At 46.9% G+C, this 18,028-nt stretch overlaps 1 protein-coding gene across 2 annotated transcripts in view; it reads left to right on the top strand.

The window, feature by feature from the left end:
- FAM120C (family with sequence similarity 120C) overlaps positions 1-17,489 on the top strand; it is a 49,677-nt gene extending 32,188 nt beyond the window's left edge. For both annotated transcript variants that reach the window (XM_038748246.1, XM_038748245.1), the window contains exons 8-16: positions 761-1,040; positions 2,430-2,601; positions 3,068-3,317; positions 5,319-5,433; positions 6,078-6,287; positions 6,742-6,946; positions 7,049-7,187; positions 7,631-7,688; positions 13,277-17,489. In XM_038748246.1, coding sequence (XP_038604174.1) covers positions 761-1,040; positions 2,430-2,601; positions 3,068-3,317; positions 5,319-5,433; positions 6,078-6,287; positions 6,742-6,946; positions 7,049-7,187; positions 7,631-7,688; positions 13,277-13,534 — 1,687 coding nt within the window. In that variant the 3' untranslated portion in view covers positions 13,535-17,489. The remainder of the gene's footprint in view (positions 1-760; positions 1,041-2,429; positions 2,602-3,067; positions 3,318-5,318; positions 5,434-6,077; positions 6,288-6,741; positions 6,947-7,048; positions 7,188-7,630; positions 7,689-13,276) is intronic.
- Positions 17,490-18,028: the final 539 nt, after the last annotated feature.

The raw sequence follows: 18,028 nt of genomic DNA, 5'->3' as shown, positions 1-18,028 counted from the left end.
CGCCAGCAGTTACCTGTCTGCTGTCTTCTCTCGCCACACTGCAGCTCCCCCTCTCCGCCCCTCCCAAGCTAACCTTCTAATTGTTCTTCACTCACAACTGAAATTCCTCCTCCGTCAAATCCTCACCTCCAAAGCCCTTTGAAAAGCCATCTCCCCCAAGAAGCATCCTCTGATTAATCCCAACCCTTTTGCCCACCCTAATTAGCACCCCCCTGTATGTATCTGTTTAATTAATTAGTTTGATCATTTGTGTCTGTCCTCTTACTCTTTTGCATAGTGTTTGTTTGGTCATTTATGCCCCGTCGTCTCCCCGGTTACATTGTAAGCTCCTCAAGAGCAGGCACCGAGTTTTTTATTTCAGTAGTTTATTCCCATGCTCCCAGTGCGGTGCTCTGCCAAAACAGATGGTCAGTAAATGCTGAAGTCGATGGTAGTGATGAGTGTTATTCAGGGTGCCTGGAGGCTTCGTTGATGAGAGTACACTCAGGGCTGAAGAGCAGAAAATGAGAAGAAATGGCAGGAGTTCTGGCTCACTGCCCTCAGGTTTGGCCGGATGCAGGCTTTAATTTGAGTTGATTGAGTTAAGCAATAAAGGACAACTGTGGCTACTGATGAAGGTCATGCCCGGGACCCGGTGCTGATTCCTGGCTCGGACCGGTGTTTGGAAGGCTTGAGAGGTTTGTAGGGAATGGAGTTGAGAGAGCTTATCAACTCCCTCCCTTTCTTTCTCTCCCACGCTTTCTTTTTCTAAATTGCTTAGTCACATCTCAGAGGCGCTGCAGCACAAGCCCGGGTGGGAGGATCCCAGCGGCGACAAAGTGCCCCAAGGCTGGGTGCAGCCGGTCAGCGCTGGCGACTCGGATGCTAACCTGGGCAATGCCGAGCCCCACATCCCATCTCTGCTGTCCATGGCGACGCGAAACCACATGGACATCACCACTCCGCCTCTGCCGCTGGTAGCCCCCGAAGTCTTGCGAGTTGCTGAACACAGGCACCGGAGGGGACTGATGTACCCTTATATCTACCATGTCCTCACTAAGGTGAGAGGGGAAACCAGCAGTCCCGCCCTCTGCTCGTAGTCTTGTCTTGTCTTATGCTGTCGAGGCACCTCCTGCTTGTAGGACTGCAGGATTAAACATCCTGATGGGCTGCTGACCTTCCAGCAAGGAGGCGAAGGGCCCCTCTTGTGCTGGGTCTCTTGGGGTTTGGGAGCAGTTAACTCTTCTGGACTGCTAGGAACTCAGGGTTAAGAGATATCTTAAAAAGGAATAATAATAATAATGGTACTTGCTAAGCGCTTTGTTATACGCCAAGCACTGTTCCAAGAGCTGAGGTAGATACAAATTAAGCAGGGTGGACACAGTCCCTGTCCCACCAGGGACTCAATGCTCTTAATCCCCATTTTGCAGATGAGGTAAATGAGGCCCAGAGAAGTTATGAGACTTGCCCAAGGTCACCCAGCAAACGTGTGACAGAGCGTGGGATTAGAACCCAGGTCCTTCTGATTCCCAGGCCCATGCTCTATCCACTAATAATAATAATGATGGTATTTGTTAAGCGCTTACTGTGTGCAAAGCACTGTTCTAAGCACTATGGGGATACAAGGTGGTAAGGTTGTCCCATGTGGGGCTCACAGTCTTAATGCCCATTTTACAGATGAGGTAACTGAGGCAGAGAGAAGTTAAGTGACTTGCCCAAAGTCACACAGCTGACAATTGGCTGAGCCCGGATTTGAACCTATGACCTCTGACTCCAAAGCCCAGGCTCTTTCCACTGAGCCACACTGCTTCTCTAAGCCATGCCTCTTCAAGGGAACAAGGACTGACTGATGGGAAAGCCTTAATACTGGCCATAGAGGGAACTGGCCAGTCCTTTCGGCTTGGATGATTCCAGGGATGTGAGCTGGGAACATTCCAGGACGAGAACCCGTCCCTGCTGAACGCACGTGCTCCCCCTTTTACCAGGGCCTCTCTGAAGCCGACCTTGCCTCATAATCCGTCCACTAGAAACGCTTCAGGGCCAAGCCTTGCGTATTTTCCCTTCCCCCAACTAAACTGATACGATATTTTGGAAACAAAGAATATCGTTGGGAGTCATTTTCCGTCAGCCTGGACAATTCAAGCCTCTGTATTATAGACTGAAATAGCCCTCCCAGAACGGATGTGACCGTGACCCAGCCCTGAGCGGTCATAGTTGGGGGCAGCTCCCGGTGACCCCACAGAAGTTGGAGCAAAGTGAGTTGTCAGAATCCGAACCTTTTCCTTCAGAACCCATCGTCATATAACCCGGAGAAGTCTGAGATCCGGCTACCGTTGTGCCTTGCCCTCCCCCAGCCAGAGAACCGTCCCTGATTCCAATGACTTTGGAGAAGCCCTGAATTCTGACTGACGGATGGGGGTGCTTAATTCACAGGCTTCTCTTCTTTTCAGGGTGAGATTAAGATTCCTGTGTGTATTGAGGATGAGTGCAATACAGAACTCCCCCCAGCCGCCATCCTGTTTCGAACAGCCCGTCAGTACGTATACGGCGTCCTTTTCAGCCTGGCCGAGACCCAGAGGAGACTGGAACGCCTTGCCATCCGCAGGCGGATCCCTGTAGAAGGTAAGAGCAGGAATCCCGACCTCCCACCTGTTTCAGAGCCTGAAGCGTTGGCGCGTGCCCGTTCAGACAGGCCCGCTTTAGCCCAGTACTCCCTCTCTCAGCTTTAAAACTAGCTCTTTCTGACTGCGTCCCTGGGCAGAACACCCTTTTGAGAATCCTTTGCATTAATAGCAGTCATTCGTAGTTGATTTTATATACAAGTTTTGAGAGGCTGGGGCGGGGGGGCCTTTAGGGGTAAGGTAGAATTAAGATGTGTGAATGAGTTGGAGCACACTCAAGACTGTAAGCTTGTTGTGGGCAGGGAACATGTCTACTAACGCTGTTAGGTTGTACTCTCTGAAGCGGTGAGTACAGTGCTCGGCGCTGTTAGTATGACTGATTGATGAAGACTGGCTCAGGAATAGTCCTGAGATTCCCCAACCTTCTGAGTCACTTCTGCATTGGTCTGTTTGTCTCTGATTTGTAGTTCCTCCCATAATCCTGAAAGAGTGGTCTGCCTACAAAGGAAAATCTCCACAAACACCTGAGCTGGTGTCTGCGCTGACCTTCCGGGAGTGGACCTGCCCCAACCTCAAGAAGCTTTGGTTAGGCAAAGCTGTGGAGGACAAAAACAGAAGAATGAGGGCCTTCTTGGCTTGCATGAAGTCAGACACGCCTAGCATGCTCAACCCGGCCAATGTGCCCACTCACTTGCTGCTTATGTGCTGTGTTCTCCGGTAAGAGAGGGTACAGAGAGTCTTGCCCCTTGATCTCCTCGTAGATTTTCCTAAGAGGGTGTTTGTGAGGCAGAGAGGCTAGTCGTCATGCAAAGCATCGGGGTGATTTCTAACGTGGGCACCTGGGCAGGGTGGTGCCAAGCAAAAGCCACCTGGGGTTCCAGGTGGTGACATTAGAGGCTGGTTGAGTTGTGAGCTTTTGGGTTGGGTTCCTGCGGCTGCTTGGGCCTTTGAGAAGAAAAGTATGATCATTTGCTGCCTCTGGAAAAGGAGAAAGAAAGATCGTGTCAAGGGAGGCTTGTAATAATATGTATCGATAAGGTGCTCATGCAGATTAGACGGGGGGGTCAGTAAGACAAGGTCTCTTTTATAAAGTGCAGTTTGGCACGGTCCAGGAAGAAACTTTTCCCCATTTCTTCTACTGAGGTAAACTTAAGTCAAATGTACCTCATCCTTTAATTTAATCAGAGTGGAGTCTGAAGCACTTTAGCAGATATCTGGTATTCAGACTAAAAAATATGAGGAGTACATGATCCACCAAATTCTCAACCCTGTTCTTGCCAAGATGAAAATGTTTACCACGTTCTTACAGTGTGCCAAGGACTAATTCAGATTTTGACATTCCCTGCTCCCTTGCCTCGAGGTTGAAGATAGTGAGTTCGTTCCTAAGAACTCCTCCTATCTTCTCTGTCAGGGAGCAGTAATACAAAATATTAACATTTTACAACATTTAAAGGAATTCTGGGCTTGTCTCTTTCATTTTTCTATATATTTGAACATCTTAACAGAATTTTTCCAGCAGATTGAAGCAAAAAGCTCTCTACTTTGATAGCTGACCAGGGTCCAAATTGTAGCATGGATTATCCGGTTAATTTTTCCCCTTGTGTCTATTGACTTGCAGGCTTTGAATTTACCACTTTGGGAAGCAGCCCAGGTGACTGACTCAATGGCCACCTTCTAAAAGGGACAACAAGCATTTTGCTCTCTGTTCCAGTTTCTCTCGTTGAGAATCTAGTTCCTGTTCAGTCATTGAATACTTAAACTGGGAGGGACTTTTAATGGGTATCTGGGGTAGTCCAGTTTATTTAGGTTGGGGCACAGCCCCGTCATTAGGAGTGGAAGTAACCAACCCCCTGCCCAATTTCTGATTGGCACGGGGAGAAAGTATAGGTTGTAGTAGGAGAGAGGTGCTGGAGAGTGGATAGATGTATGTCTTAGGTCTTGTTTCTACACTGAGCACCCCTCCTCTAGAGGCTTATCCACGTCTCCAAGATAGAGAGCTTACTACCTTAGGGCTTTTTTGCCAGTTTGTGAAAACTTAAATGTCAAGTGAGACCTGGCTTTAAGAAAGGAAGTGGGGAACTACACTCCCCAACATTGTGAAACCTAAGACAGAGGTCGGAAAGATAAGCGTCCAGCCACTGCAAAAACAAGAGCCGTTTGAGCCAAATACGCAGCCTGAACAATCAAGTCAGGAGGGTAAGATAGAGTGTAGATACATATAAATGAGCCGACGTGTGGTTGATGAGATATTGGAGAAAAATTGGGTGGTGAAGAAGAGTTGGGAAACAGAATAATAAAGAAGAAAAGCATTAGGGAAGGGTTGTCACTTTATTCTGCAATTAGTGAATCTTGATATCTTTTTTTTGCCCAAACAGAAGTTGGAATGTAATAATACCGCCAAATGGCATTTGCCTGTTTCCCAAATAGAAAATTAGAGATCTGTAAAGGCTTCCAACATTTCCACAAATATCCCTCACTGGGATATTCAGAGACAAAGTGCCAGTCTCATTTCAGGCATGGTTGGCCTCAGGTTCATCTGTGAGGCTTTGCAGACGAGCTGAGGAGTCAGATCCTTTCTGCAGAGGAAAGTCGAGGGGCATGTGAAATTTTCATTTGGCCTCACGTGGCTGATTGCAGGTGCCCTACTGAACTGGCATTTCAGTTCAGCAGCAGCAGTCATCGCTTGCTCGGTTGGTTTAATGGACTTCTTTCCTCTAGTTATATGATTCAGTGGCCCGGTGGCCGGATCCTGCACCGCCACGAGCTGGATGCCTTTCTGGCTCAGGCCGTCTCTGCCCAGCTTTATGAACCAGATCAACTCCAAGAACTGAAGGTAAGTTGATCAGCCGTGGCCCAGCCCCCTCTTTTTCCAGGTTATGAAGACTGAATTGTTTCCGGCACCATTTTCTGGAGCAAACCGGGGAGAGAGTCAAGTGTGATTGACTATGTATGAACAAGGTATCATATTCGAATTACTTAGCACCCTACTCCCGGGGAAAGGAAGTGAGTTAGAGTGGGCATCTTGTGAACCCAACAGGTCTATCAGAGAAAGCAATCCCCAAGCCATCAGCCCTTGGTGGAGGAATTCCAGAAAAGCCGTTGAATACGATTGTTGGCATTTTTGTCCTTGTCTGTTTTCTTTTGGTGGGGGCGGAATAGTTGTCTTTTGCATTTTCAACAAGTCTCTGTGAAATATCATCATCAGTGGTATTTATTGAGCGCTTACTGTGTGCAGAGCACTGTACTAAGCGCTTGGGAGAGTACAGCAGAGGTGGTAGAGAGGTTTCCTGCCCTTAATGAGCTTAAATCATCCCAGAGAAGGGGCATTCTAGAGAACAGCTCTTGGAGAATACAAATTTGGAGGGGAGTCCCTGGGGTCCTGACCGGGTCAGGGATTTGGGGAGGGAGATGGGACCAGGTTCGGAAGCCATGAAATCAACCAGTCCCTTTCTCGTTTCTTCCACCTGGCGGTCTCAGATTGAGAAACTGGATGCCCGCGGGATCCAACTTGCAGCCTTGTTCATGAGTGGAGTTGACACTGCTCTGTTTGCCAATGATGCCTGCGGACAGCCGGTCCCTTGGGAGCACTGTTGCCCCTGGATTTACTTTGATGGGAAGCTTTTCCAGAGCAAGCTGATCAAAGCTGGACGGGAGAAAGCCCCTCTGATCGAGCTCTGTGACGGCCAGGTACCAGAACTCTGGGCAGGCCTGCCCTCTTAACTGGCACAGTTATTGTCTGCAGTGATTATATCTGTCATGTGCGGCAGGCCCCGACTTAGGCACCGTGCCAGGTGCGGACCTAGAGCCCGGGGCCTGAGAGATTAGGATAGGGCAGGTAAGAAATGAAACGGTGCGCAAACAAGAAGTTCAAATGAACGTTCCCTGTCCACGATGAGTTAACGGTCTGGAGGGAGAGATAAAAATAATTTACAGATATGTACATATATTGGAGTTCCTGTGGTGTATAGTTTTGCATTTTGCTCGGATCACGAGCCCTGAACAGGCGACCATTGAGGTCGTGGTGAGTGAGGGCAACTTTTGAACCACACGATTGTCAACAGCTAAGTCTTAGGTTTATTCTGTTGAGGGCCACCGACGCGACGTCCGATCTATTGAAAAGCTCTCTGTTCCTTATTTACAGACCGAACAGGCGGCCAAGGTGGAAAAGATGAGGCAAAGTATCCTGGAGGGAATCAACCTCAATCGCCAGGCTCCACCTCCTCTCCTTCCACCGCCTCCATTTGTGCCCCCTATGGTGCCACCGCCCTTCTATCCCGTCCCTCTCTACCCCCGAGCTGTCGGGTCGATGCCACCTCCTCCTCCTGGAAGGACTAGGGGCTTTGCTGGTGAGTGTCAATGGACCTGCCCTCCTTGGCTCTCTGTCCCCTACTTTGCTGTGTTTCCCATTGCCTTCTTTGTAATTTTCCTTGCGCTCCGTCTTTTCCCAGGTCTCCACCCCATCCCTCCACAGGGAGGGAAACTGGAAATTGCCGGCATGGTGGTGGGCCAGTGGGCTGGCAGCAAACCCTCAAGAGGGCGAGGTTCTTTTGGCATGCAGGTGGTGTCTGTTGGTGGACCAGGGAAGGGGTATGTATCTCGGTGGGCTCAGCCTGGTGAATGCAGAGGCCTCAGGGAGACTGTTCAGCCATTTCTATCCCAGAAGGTAGATGGAGAAGCAGAAATGCTAGCTTTTCATTTTTCCAGCTGGTTTCTGAATCTTCTCTTAGTCCTTCCCCCACAGTGTCCCTGGGAGAAAATCTAATTTCTACAAAAAATTTCTAAAATCCAGTTTTGCCTCCGTTTTTTTTTGGCAAATAACTGTTTCAAGCCAGATGCTAAGGGCTCAGCTATAGTGGAAGTGGAACTGGGCCAGAAGTTGGAAAAAGGCCCTTCCCTCGGTTTGCAGTTGTGTCATTCTCTACAGCAAAACCCTCTAGTGGTTAATCCTTTGGTAGTTAAAGAGCAGATCTGAGCTCCGCTTCCTTCTCGGTTGCATTCTGCTAACTTCACTGTATTTTTCTTCCTTAAAGGCGCGGAAGGGAGATGATTGGAAAAGTCCCCAAAGGAAATAAGAAAGTCAGCAAACAAGTAAGTGTCCCTGCTTTTTAGGGGTCGGCTGGTCCCTCTCTTTATTCCCTCCTTCCTTTTCAGAGACTGGAGCTCATTTCTGGGACTCAGCTATTTAAGTCAAGTCTAAGATCTGGGTTCAGAACTCCAGGCTAGCAGAGTCACAGCCAGAATCTTAAAATTGCATTTCTGCGTTGCAGAAAAAGAGTCAGATGGAGGGGGTAACTATAGTAGACTGTAAGCTCGTTGTGGGCGGAGAATGTTCATTCGTTCATTCATTCAATTCATTCAGTCGTATTTATTGAGCGCTTACTGTGTGCAGAGTACTGTACTAAGCGCTTGGGAAGTACAAGTTGGCAACATATAGAGACAGTCCCTACCCAACAACAGGCTCTGTTTATTATCCTAAGCGCTTAGTACAATGCTCTGCACACAGTAAGCACTCAATAAATACGATTGAATGAATGCATGAATGAATTTAAGCAAGAAGGGGCTATAAAATATACATTTCCATGGAGGTTGAACCCACCAAAAAGGATACAAGTGAGGCAGCAGGAAGGCCCTACCAGAGAAACCAAAAGTGTAGGTGCCTCTAGGCTAATGATTTTCTGTGGGAACTGAGGGTCCTCTCCACCAGTGTCGAAGGAAAGAAAGCAAATGTGGAGATCTGGCAGTTGTGATCCTCCAGAGAAAAGGAAGTTTAAAAAAAAAATGGTACTTGTTAAGCACTTACTATATGCCAAGCCCCGTACTCAGGGCTGGGGTAGATAAAAGTTAATCAGGTTAGACACATTCTCTGTCCCACAAGAGGTTCACAGTCTAAGTTGGAGAGAGTAGGATTTAATCCCCATTTTACAGATGAGGTAACTGAGGCACAGAGAAGTGAAGTGACTTTCCCATGGTCACACAATGGGCAAGTGACAAAACCAGGTCCTCTGACTCTCAGTCCCACACTCTTTCCACTAGGCCATTCCCTGAGAGGTAAAGTCAGACTTTGAGGTCTCAGGCGGGCATTCGTTCTTTATGACTACAACCAAATTAACTACATTTAGTAACTACATCTAAATAGGTACATCTTTAGACCCACCCAGACCTGTGCCCTGCTAGAGCCCCCTTGTATGTTTTCAGTTTACTGGGTACGATTAGATTTGTGCAATAGTTCCGGGCATGTGTTTTAAGCCACCTTTCCCCTCACAAAGTGAAGTCTAGAACAACTTCTAGACATCATCACAACCATCAATATTCTTCAAGGGCTCAGAGCCTTAAATTGTATCAGTTTTACTTGAATCTACCTCTAGCCAGGCTTAGGTTGGATGCTGGCCTCCCCTCAGGTGGCTTGGGACCAGGTCAAACTAGCTAAGCCATAAGACCAGGCTGCTGTATATGGCCAGGGAAGAGCATGTGGTTCTGATTAGTTTTTCTGGCTAACACTACTTCTCGCCTCAGTTTTCAAAGACAGTTGTCATCAGTCATGTAATTAGGGTAGGGCTGTGGGGCTCACGATATTATATCAAGGACCATCTCATATTTTATCCATCCCCACCACCAGAAAGGTAAAACCCTTATGGTATCACAGACTCTCTTAAAGTCTGGGAAGGAGAACTGGGAGAGGGCCCTGTCATATAGGCTATGATCCAAGGCCGCCTCCATCAAACAGCTGTTCAGAACTCGGAAGCTCCAGTCTTTGTGATTTTCCCGCTCCAACCTATCATCATGATCATCAATCGTATTTATTGAGCGCTTACTATGTGCAGAGCACTGTACTAAGCGCTTGGGAAGTACAAATTGGCAACATATAGAGACAGTCCCTAACCAACAGTGGGCTCACAGTCTAAAAGGGGGAGACAGAGAACAAAACCAAACATACTAACAAAATAAAATAAATAGGATAGGTATGTACAAGTAAAATAAATAAATAAATAGAGTAATAAATATGTACAAACATATAAATATATACAGGTGCTGTGGGGAAGGGAAGGACGTAAGATGGGGGGATGGAGAGGGGGACGAGGGGGAGAGGAAGGAAGGGGCTCAGTCTGGGAAGGCCTCCTGGAGGAGGTGAGCTCTCAGCAGGACCTATGAGGGAGGACAAGAGGCATAACTCCATGGGTGCCATGATGAGCATTACCTTTAAGCGTTTCCTCCTCGTGGTGGTGAAGCCTCTGTTTTCATCAACACAGAGTTTTGCCCACCCTCCTCACTTCTCTCATCCCAAGTCTCAAACAAGACCCAAGACCCAAGAAATAAAAAGTTGGGTATTTCTCAGTGAGGTTGGAATTGGGTTTTTTCATCCTGGTAGCTCTTTAAAGCCTGCCTGCCTCTCCTAAGCACTGTTCTGCTTGCCCAATCCCCTGTTTGTCCCCACATTTAAAATGTAAAGTTGGCAACTGTATGTTTCTCTTCTCCCAGTGACTCTCTCTTTTTTTTCTTTTTTTATGGTATTTGTAAAATGCTTACTATATCCCAGGCACTGAACTAGGAGCTGGGGTTCCAGTGACTCCAGTGACTCTCTCTTTTTTTTCTTTTTTTATGGTATTTGTAAAATGCTTACTATATCCCAGGCACTGAACTAGGAGCTGGGGTTCCAGTGACTCCAGTGACTTCTAGTGACTCTCTCTTTTTTTTTCTTTTTTTATGGTATTTGTAAAATGCTTACTATATCCCAGGCACTGAACTAGGAACTGGGGTAGATACAAGTTAGTCAGGGTGGACACAGTCCATGTCACACGCAGGCCTCACAGTCTTAATCCCCAATTGACAGATGAGATAACTGAGGCACAGAGAAGGTAAGTAACTTGCCCACAGTCACACAGCAGACAAGTGGAGGAGCCGGTATTAGAACCCACGTCCTCCTGATTCCCAGGCCCATTCCCTATCCAGTAGGTCACGCTACTTTGAGAGACATTGGTCTTGATTCCATCACTCTACTTAGGATTGGTTCAGAATTTCCAATTAGAGAGAATACATTTTTTTCCTAATCTATGCATTGAATTACTAGATAGCTCCAGTGGCTGATATTTTGTCATCCTTTGCCCAGAAAGAGGAACTTTTTCACCTAATGGCCTTTTCCTGAACCCCATAATGAAAGGAACCATTTGGCAAAGTGTGACCACCTCATTTCTGGAGGAACTAAAACCAACATAGTACAGTCAGTTCTTTAGTGCTGCTTGCTTGCATTGCATGTTTTATTCCTCCAAGTTCTCAGTACAGTGGTTTGCACTCAGCCCTCAATAATACCATTGATTGATTGATTGCATTTTAGCTAAAACCTGTTATGGAACATTCTTCCACAACACATATCTGCCAATACAATGAAGTGCGGTGTTGGAAAAACATGTGGCATCTATTTTATTTTATGGTGATGGTTGTTAATCGCTTATTATGTGCAAGGCACTGTTCGTACTAAGCACTAGGGTAGATACAAGAAAATCAGGTGGGACACCATCCCTGCCCCATGCCGAGCTCACAGTCTAAATTGAAGAGAAGAAGATTGAATTCCCATTTTACAGATGAGGTAACTGAAGGATGTAGAAGTTAAATGACTTGCCCAAGATCCCACAGTAGGCAAGGGGCAGAGCCACCACGGTTAGAATCCAGGTTCTCTGACTCCCGGGTTCGTACTCTTTTCATTAGGCCATACTGCTTCCTGATCAAGTAATGAGTACTGTAACTCAAATTTTCGGGAACATGAGGTTCTTCAGAACACCAACCTCATGTTATAGAAGGACAAGATGTATGATTCTTTAAAGGCAATGGTCTTTTAGGGTTTTTTAATGGTATTAAGTGCTTACTGTGTGTCAGCCACTGTTCCGAGCGCTGGGATAGATACAAGTTTATCAAATCAGACGTAGTCCCTGTCTCACATGGGGCTTACAGTTAAAATACAACAGAGAACAGATATTGAGTCCCCATTTTACACTGAGATTAGAACCCTGGTCCTCTGATTCCCAGGCCTGTGCTCTTTCACTAGGCCACCCTGCTTCCCGTATTTTTAACTGCCCAGTCTTGCCTAGAATTGGCGCGGGCACTGTTTCAATTAGCAGTTGCAATTTTGAAAGAAAATAGAAATCAATATAGGGTTCAGGATGGAGATTTCATGGACTCTGAACTAGGTCTGTGGTTCCTACTGGGAAACAGATCAGCCCTGGGGTAGCGAAAAGAGGTCTCCCGGAGTATTGCAGTACTTGTCTTGGGGCAGGGCTGCTTCCCAGCGGGAATATCAGCCCAATGGGGAACTCTGCTGGGATGATAGAACAGTCCTCCACCCTCTAATGCAGCACTCCTGCTGTTGGCTCGGCACACCATTCCAGGCTAAGGTTCTCGTTAAGAACAACTCTACCCTAAGGCTAGGAAAAGTTTGCTACTTTGCCACAATCTCCATGGCCATTGAGGAGGCCAGGACAGTTGCCCCATTTACCACTCCCCTTTGTCCCAATCCAATCTTTTATGGAGTCTAATGAACCTTTGGAAGTTTCCGTCTCCAATTATTTACTTCAGTAATAATAATAATAATGATGATGGTATTTATTAAGCGCTTACTATGTGCCAAGCACTGTTCTAAGCGCTGGGGTAGATACAAGGTAATCAGGTCATCCCACATGGGGATCACAGTCTTAATCCCCATTTTACAGATGAGGGAACTGCGGCACAGAGAAGTGAAGTGACTCGCCCACGGTCACACAGCTGACAAGCGGCGGAGCCGGGATTAGAACCCATGACCTCTGATTCCCAAGGCCGTGCTCTTTTCATCTGAGCCACGCTGCTTCTAAGTCTCATGTCCGCTTCTAGTTGGGGGAGTGCCCTTCTTTGTCTCAGAATGTTCCCATGCAATTTCAGTTGGGCGTGTTCTCTGCTCTGCATATTCAGGGGGCCAACCTCCATTAGTCAGGGAGAACCATCCCTCTCACGGGATCGGCACCAAGGGCTCAAAATCACTCGCCGCTTCTTCACAGCTTTTGGGGCACCCCATCTGCAGTTGAAAGGGAAGCCGAGATCTCAATCAGCTCCTCTTCTTGCTCTCTGCTAGCAGGCCTTGGTTTCTGGCCCAGTCCCGGTCCCTGCAGATCCCTCTCGCCTTCTCCCGACTCCGAGGTTGGGCCGAAGGTTTCTCTCACTGTCGGGGGGTCCACCTCAGCCCTGGGATGAGACTAAATGTCTAGGCATTGGAGCCACGGCGCCTTCCAGGGCCGCACAACTGCTCCAACGCCTCCAATCTTGAAGTCCTCGGCCACTGCTGCCGCCACCCAGCCAGCAGCAGCTCCGGGCCACTTCCCCCACCCTGGGCTAGCACCAGGGCTACTACTGTTAGGCTGGTGGCAGCAGCAGAGGAAGAGGTGGAAGAGGAGACGGCAGAGGAGGGAGAGCTGCCACAGCACCAAAGAGTAAGTTCCCTCTTCCCCTCCTTTTTCGACTGATGGACTCCTCTTTCTCCTTCCCTCCGCTTTTCTTTTCCCTTTCTGCCCTGTTTCTCCCCTGCAGCCCACCCGAAATAAAAAGTCCACACCCCTGTGCCTTCCCGTCCTGATGGGTGTTTCCGGAATGAAACCCATATCCCCTGCCAGTCAATGTTCAAGGCCGGTTATTCATTTAAATGTCTGTGTATTCAACAGTGTTGCGCCGAAGGAGCGTTCAAACCCGGGGAATTCAACAACAACCGCCCCCCCCACTCGCAGGTAAATGGGAACAATGGCACCACGGGCGAGGAGGAGGGGTGCGGCAACAGCTCTCCGGCTCCATCACAGAGTGCCTTATCAAGAGACAGTGATGTGTGCAATAACAATAGTCCCTACTTCAACGCACTGAGTGGGGAAAGCGATTGCTGCCGGGAAAAGAAGCTGGGAACCGCGGCTCTCCAGAAGGAGGAATAAATCGCAGAGCTTACTAGTGCAGGAAGTATGAAAACATGTATGCTATCTGATTCCAGACCCAAGTTCGAGGGGGCAGGACAGGGGAGGAGGTTGGCATTGGCCAGCGGGAGGGTGGGTTCCCATTCTGCTCACCGATTCTGTTCCCGATTTGAAAGGTTGTGTTAATAGGGGAAATCCTCTTTAGCGGCAGGTGAGAAATGAAGTTTGATCCTGTTCTCAAATTAACTTTTGGTGCGCTCTCTTTCTCCCCTACCTTGGTCCCAAATGCCCTACCATAAGGATTTATGGAAACTCGTGATTTGAAGTCACACGAATATTGAATTACACAGCATCCTGGGGTCCTTTGAGAAGTTGCCTCTGTTGTTCAGATTTCAGTCTCTGAACCTGTGAGCCTTTATCGAAGAGACTGTCCTCGGGGAGATTTCAGCCATAATCCAGTGATTTTTGAATTGGACTTGCTGACATCTGTCTCTTCCTGGACCTGTTTTTCCCCAGGAATGAATACATCAATACTGAGGCACAATCAATAGTCTCCAAAGTTTTAGTAGCTACAAATTTGGTTCATTGACTTCTCCAGTTGCCTTACACCCTCCTTCCCCATCCCCCCAACCCCCCCCCCAAAAATTCCCTTCCGTTCATCCCACTCTCCTGGAGCTTTTGTCTAATAATCAGATGGGTACATGTTTTCAGGGTTATGGATTTTTAAATTTTTTTTATTTTTTATTTTTCTTTTTATAAAATGGCCTTTGTACAAGGGAATTCAAGTGAATTGGAAAGTGCTGGGCAGATTTTTCCTGCCTCTGAACTGATGTATTGTTATATGAAATGGAAGACATGGTACAGTTCACCCTGTCACTGCTACCCAGACCCTGGAAGGTGATGTAGATCTTTCAGGATTCAAGGGGCAGTGAGAGGGTTGAAATAAGCTGAATGAATTTTGGGGAGCGAGAAAGGGGGTTAAAAAAGTGTGTGTGTGTGTATGTGTGTGTGTTGTGTGTGTGTGTTGTGTGTGTGTGTGTGTGTGTTTGTGCGCGCACGCGTGCACGTGTATGAGTGTATACAGCAGGTGTATATATGAGTGCTTGTACCTCTACAAGCATACACACACCCTTTATATAGAGACAGAGATCTATTTATCTATACATATTATAAATATATATATATAAATAAGAACTCATTGATGTCCCAAAGGAGATGTTGCATTTCTCAGAAATGCTCCTACAGATATGGAGTGGTGGGTTTCAAGAGACCATACTCTATAGCTTAAAAAAAAAAAAATCTTACCAAGTCTCAGCTCATCTCTTGAGTGAGAGGATGGGCATCTCCAAACCAGACAGAACTTGCTTTCCGAAGCGCAACAAGCACTTAGAGAGACGAGTACAATCCTGTGCAGAGACCCTTTAATCTCATACTATGAGAGCAAATGGGGAAGGGTAGAGGGGGAAGGGAGAAGAACATGGGGACTGCCTTATGAAGGAACAGCCTGGATTGTAGGAGATAACAGGGAACGGAGATTTGGAAAGCCGAAGGGCTAGATAAATAAATTGAGATTTTAGGAGAGATCCTACATTAGGTTTTAGGCTGCTGAATTGAGGCGATTCCTATTAAAAAGTTTTCCATAGAGGGGGTGGGGAAGATACCTTGGGTATAGTGGGAGGTGTGGGAAGTCAAAAGATTTTTATCTCTTCTGCCTAGACTGTTCCATTTGTTCACTCGCATTTTGACTTTCGGATTCTTTTCATTTGTCTTAGAAGAAAGACTTCTTCTGGGTAGGTCAGAGGACTCTGATCTGGACCTCCCGAGCTCGTTAGCAGAGTTTTCCACAACTGGCTTCTGTCTTCATTCCCCAAAGAGGCCAGTGCCTAAGAGTGGAAGGTGCTCTGGTTAGGTAGGAATTCAGCTTCCACCTATCGCAAGACATTCGTTAGGCAGTTTTGCCTTTCCAATCAGTGGGGTTAAACCCTCTGACTTCCCTTTGTGACTGACACTTAAGTAGTCAGAGAAGACACACTTTTTTGTAGGGGAAAGAACATTACCAGTAGTAAGCTAGAGTGTGGTGAGAACTTTGGGGAAAGAGATTTCTCTCCCCCGCCCCCGCCTTTCACCCTTCATGAGAGAAAGTAACATTGCCACTTGGTTCCGAAATTTCTAGTAGGTTGGATTTCTAAAGATTTGACAAGCAGGGGGCTTCTCTTTCTTAAAAACAAACGAAGGAAAAAAGAAAAAAGCAAACCTCACCCCATGATAGCTGCTAAGTGCTTTTCCCCAGACTACCAAACTTTGTATTCATTATGCCCTCTTATGCCTACCATAGGGACATATTGTAGGGGATAGAATAGTCACCGACCACTTTATTCTTGCCAGGTATTTCCAGTTACGGAGGAACCATAGACCTCTTCTCTCTCCCCATTCCTGCAGTGTTTTTTGGAAGTTTCTGGGGGAGAGAGAGAGAGATGTGGAGTTATAATCCTAGAATTTCAATAGAGGAACCTTACAAAAGAGAAGGTACTTTGAAGGCTTCTCATTGGAATTAACTCAAAACTGTTCATGTCGCTTTGCATTCTTGGTGAATTTAACTGTTTTCCCTCCTGAACCAGTGGTGGAATGATGAGGAATCATACAAAGATTTCACGTGTGAATAGGGGCCCATGTGTTTTGTTGAGTTTGACCTCTGGCCCCTCGCTTTTTCCTTCCGTACTTCTTTGATGGTTTCAGTGCAGTTAGGTCCACGGCCTACTGAGGGGCTGTCTCTTGAGCCTTGGGCAGTCGGGGTAGCGTGTGGAAAGGCACTTTTAGTGGAGCTATTTCACCAGTTCAGCTTATCCAGAGGTCTGGGAGAAGGTAACGTGGTCCACTTTCTGTCCTCTGCGGATGTTTCACGTGACTCAAGGTATCAGTGGTTTGTCTTCCCCTCAGCTGGGAAGATCCGACCCTGGTCTGCGAAGTTGTCATCGTCATGTGGGACTGTGGACAGTTCCCATTTCAGCAGTAGGAATTTGGGGCGCTTAGAGATCGAAGGAGCAGGACTTTAGTTTGCTTATGGTTGTGCCTGTCAGCCAAATTGGCTACAGTTGCCAGGGACCATTGGAAAATTACCCACCTCTTTCCCATGTACCTTATTTAGGTTTTAAAGGACACTCAGTTCTTCCATAAAGTATGTTTTTAATGTATGTTTGGGCAAGATCCTGACTAGGGAAGATTCCTCTGACAAAGCCAGCCTGTTTGGACTCAGCGTGTCACACTACCAAAGAAACTACTTGCGTTTGTGTGCGGCATCAGAACTGATGAGTCCAATGAGGTGAATTTTCCATAAGCTAAGTTTTCACGAGAATGTGACCCTTGCATTACGGGGGAGCTGGGTGTAGTGATAAAAGGTAGGACCTGAAACGCTAGTTTGAAGGGGGGGAAAGTGACCTAGTCAGAGGGATTAATAACTTCTATAGGCTACAAAGCTGAAACCCACATATACTATCTCTCATTCCTCACTGTGTGTGTTCGTGGGAGAAGAATCTAACAGGCTGAAGGAAGAACATGCTACCCTCTGCGGTGTGTGGGCTGTGAAGAACCTGTGCCATCCCTTTACATAGCAAAATCTAAGGAAAATGTCTAGACTGTTTTCAAGTCAAACCCGGAGTGATTCATGGGGCTTTTCAAGAAGTCAGAAATTTTGAGCCTGTGGAGGGACTCATAGGAAAGTCAGGGAGAATAATTCGAGATAGGAGAAAGCTCCCTCCTAGTACAATGCTCAGCCCACAAGCGCTCAAGTATTTTTGATTGATGCGGTGGTCCTAATAACATGGAATTTGGCTTAGGAGCAGCTTTCTTTCATCACCCTAGACTTCAAACCTCATTCTTTTCACCAAGTCCCAAAATGTGTTCAGGTTAACGTGAATCCTTTGGCTTATTGGTCTAGTGTGACTTGCTGCAACTGCATGCATCACTGTTTCCTAGTGCGGGGTGGGAGGGGTGGGGTGGGATGAGATGTGCTAACCTGTTTCTCTCCTCAATTTTAATGTGTAATATTGACTTGGAGAAGACAAATGGGTCTTTTCCCCGTGGGCCTTTTTAAGTAAAGTTGGTCATTTGGTGGAACAAAATTAAGGGGCATGTGTGGCCCAGACTTCCGTCTTTTTAAGTCTTTGCTAAATGTGCAAAGCAAACCAATCACAGTCCCAGATTAGTTCTTAAAAACTGGGACCGGGTACTCTAAAGGGAAGAGAAGTGGCTCAGGTAGGATTGAAAATTGGTTATTCCAACTGAGACCGAGGGGATAGGTTCCTGTTGATGTTTGGAAACAACCAGAAACTGTATTTCTTTCTCTTTCACTTTTTCACATTCATATCCTCTTTCGTTCTCTCACTTTTTCTTTCACTGTCTTTCTCTTTCTTTTTATTTTTCTCTTTCTCTCTTTTGCCAGTTTGGAAATGAAAAATAATTTGTGCTAAACTGTCACCCCGCCCCCCCAACCTCTCTTTTAAAGGATATATAGTCCTT

The sequence above is a fragment of the Tachyglossus aculeatus genome, chromosome 6 (assembly GCF_015852505.1).
Source record: "Tachyglossus aculeatus isolate mTacAcu1 chromosome 6, mTacAcu1.pri, whole genome shotgun sequence".
NCBI classification, from domain to species: Eukaryota; Metazoa; Chordata; class Mammalia; order Monotremata; family Tachyglossidae; genus Tachyglossus; species Tachyglossus aculeatus.
Note: the sequence above shows the minus strand (reverse complement) of the source record. Positions and strands in the feature narration are given on the sequence as shown.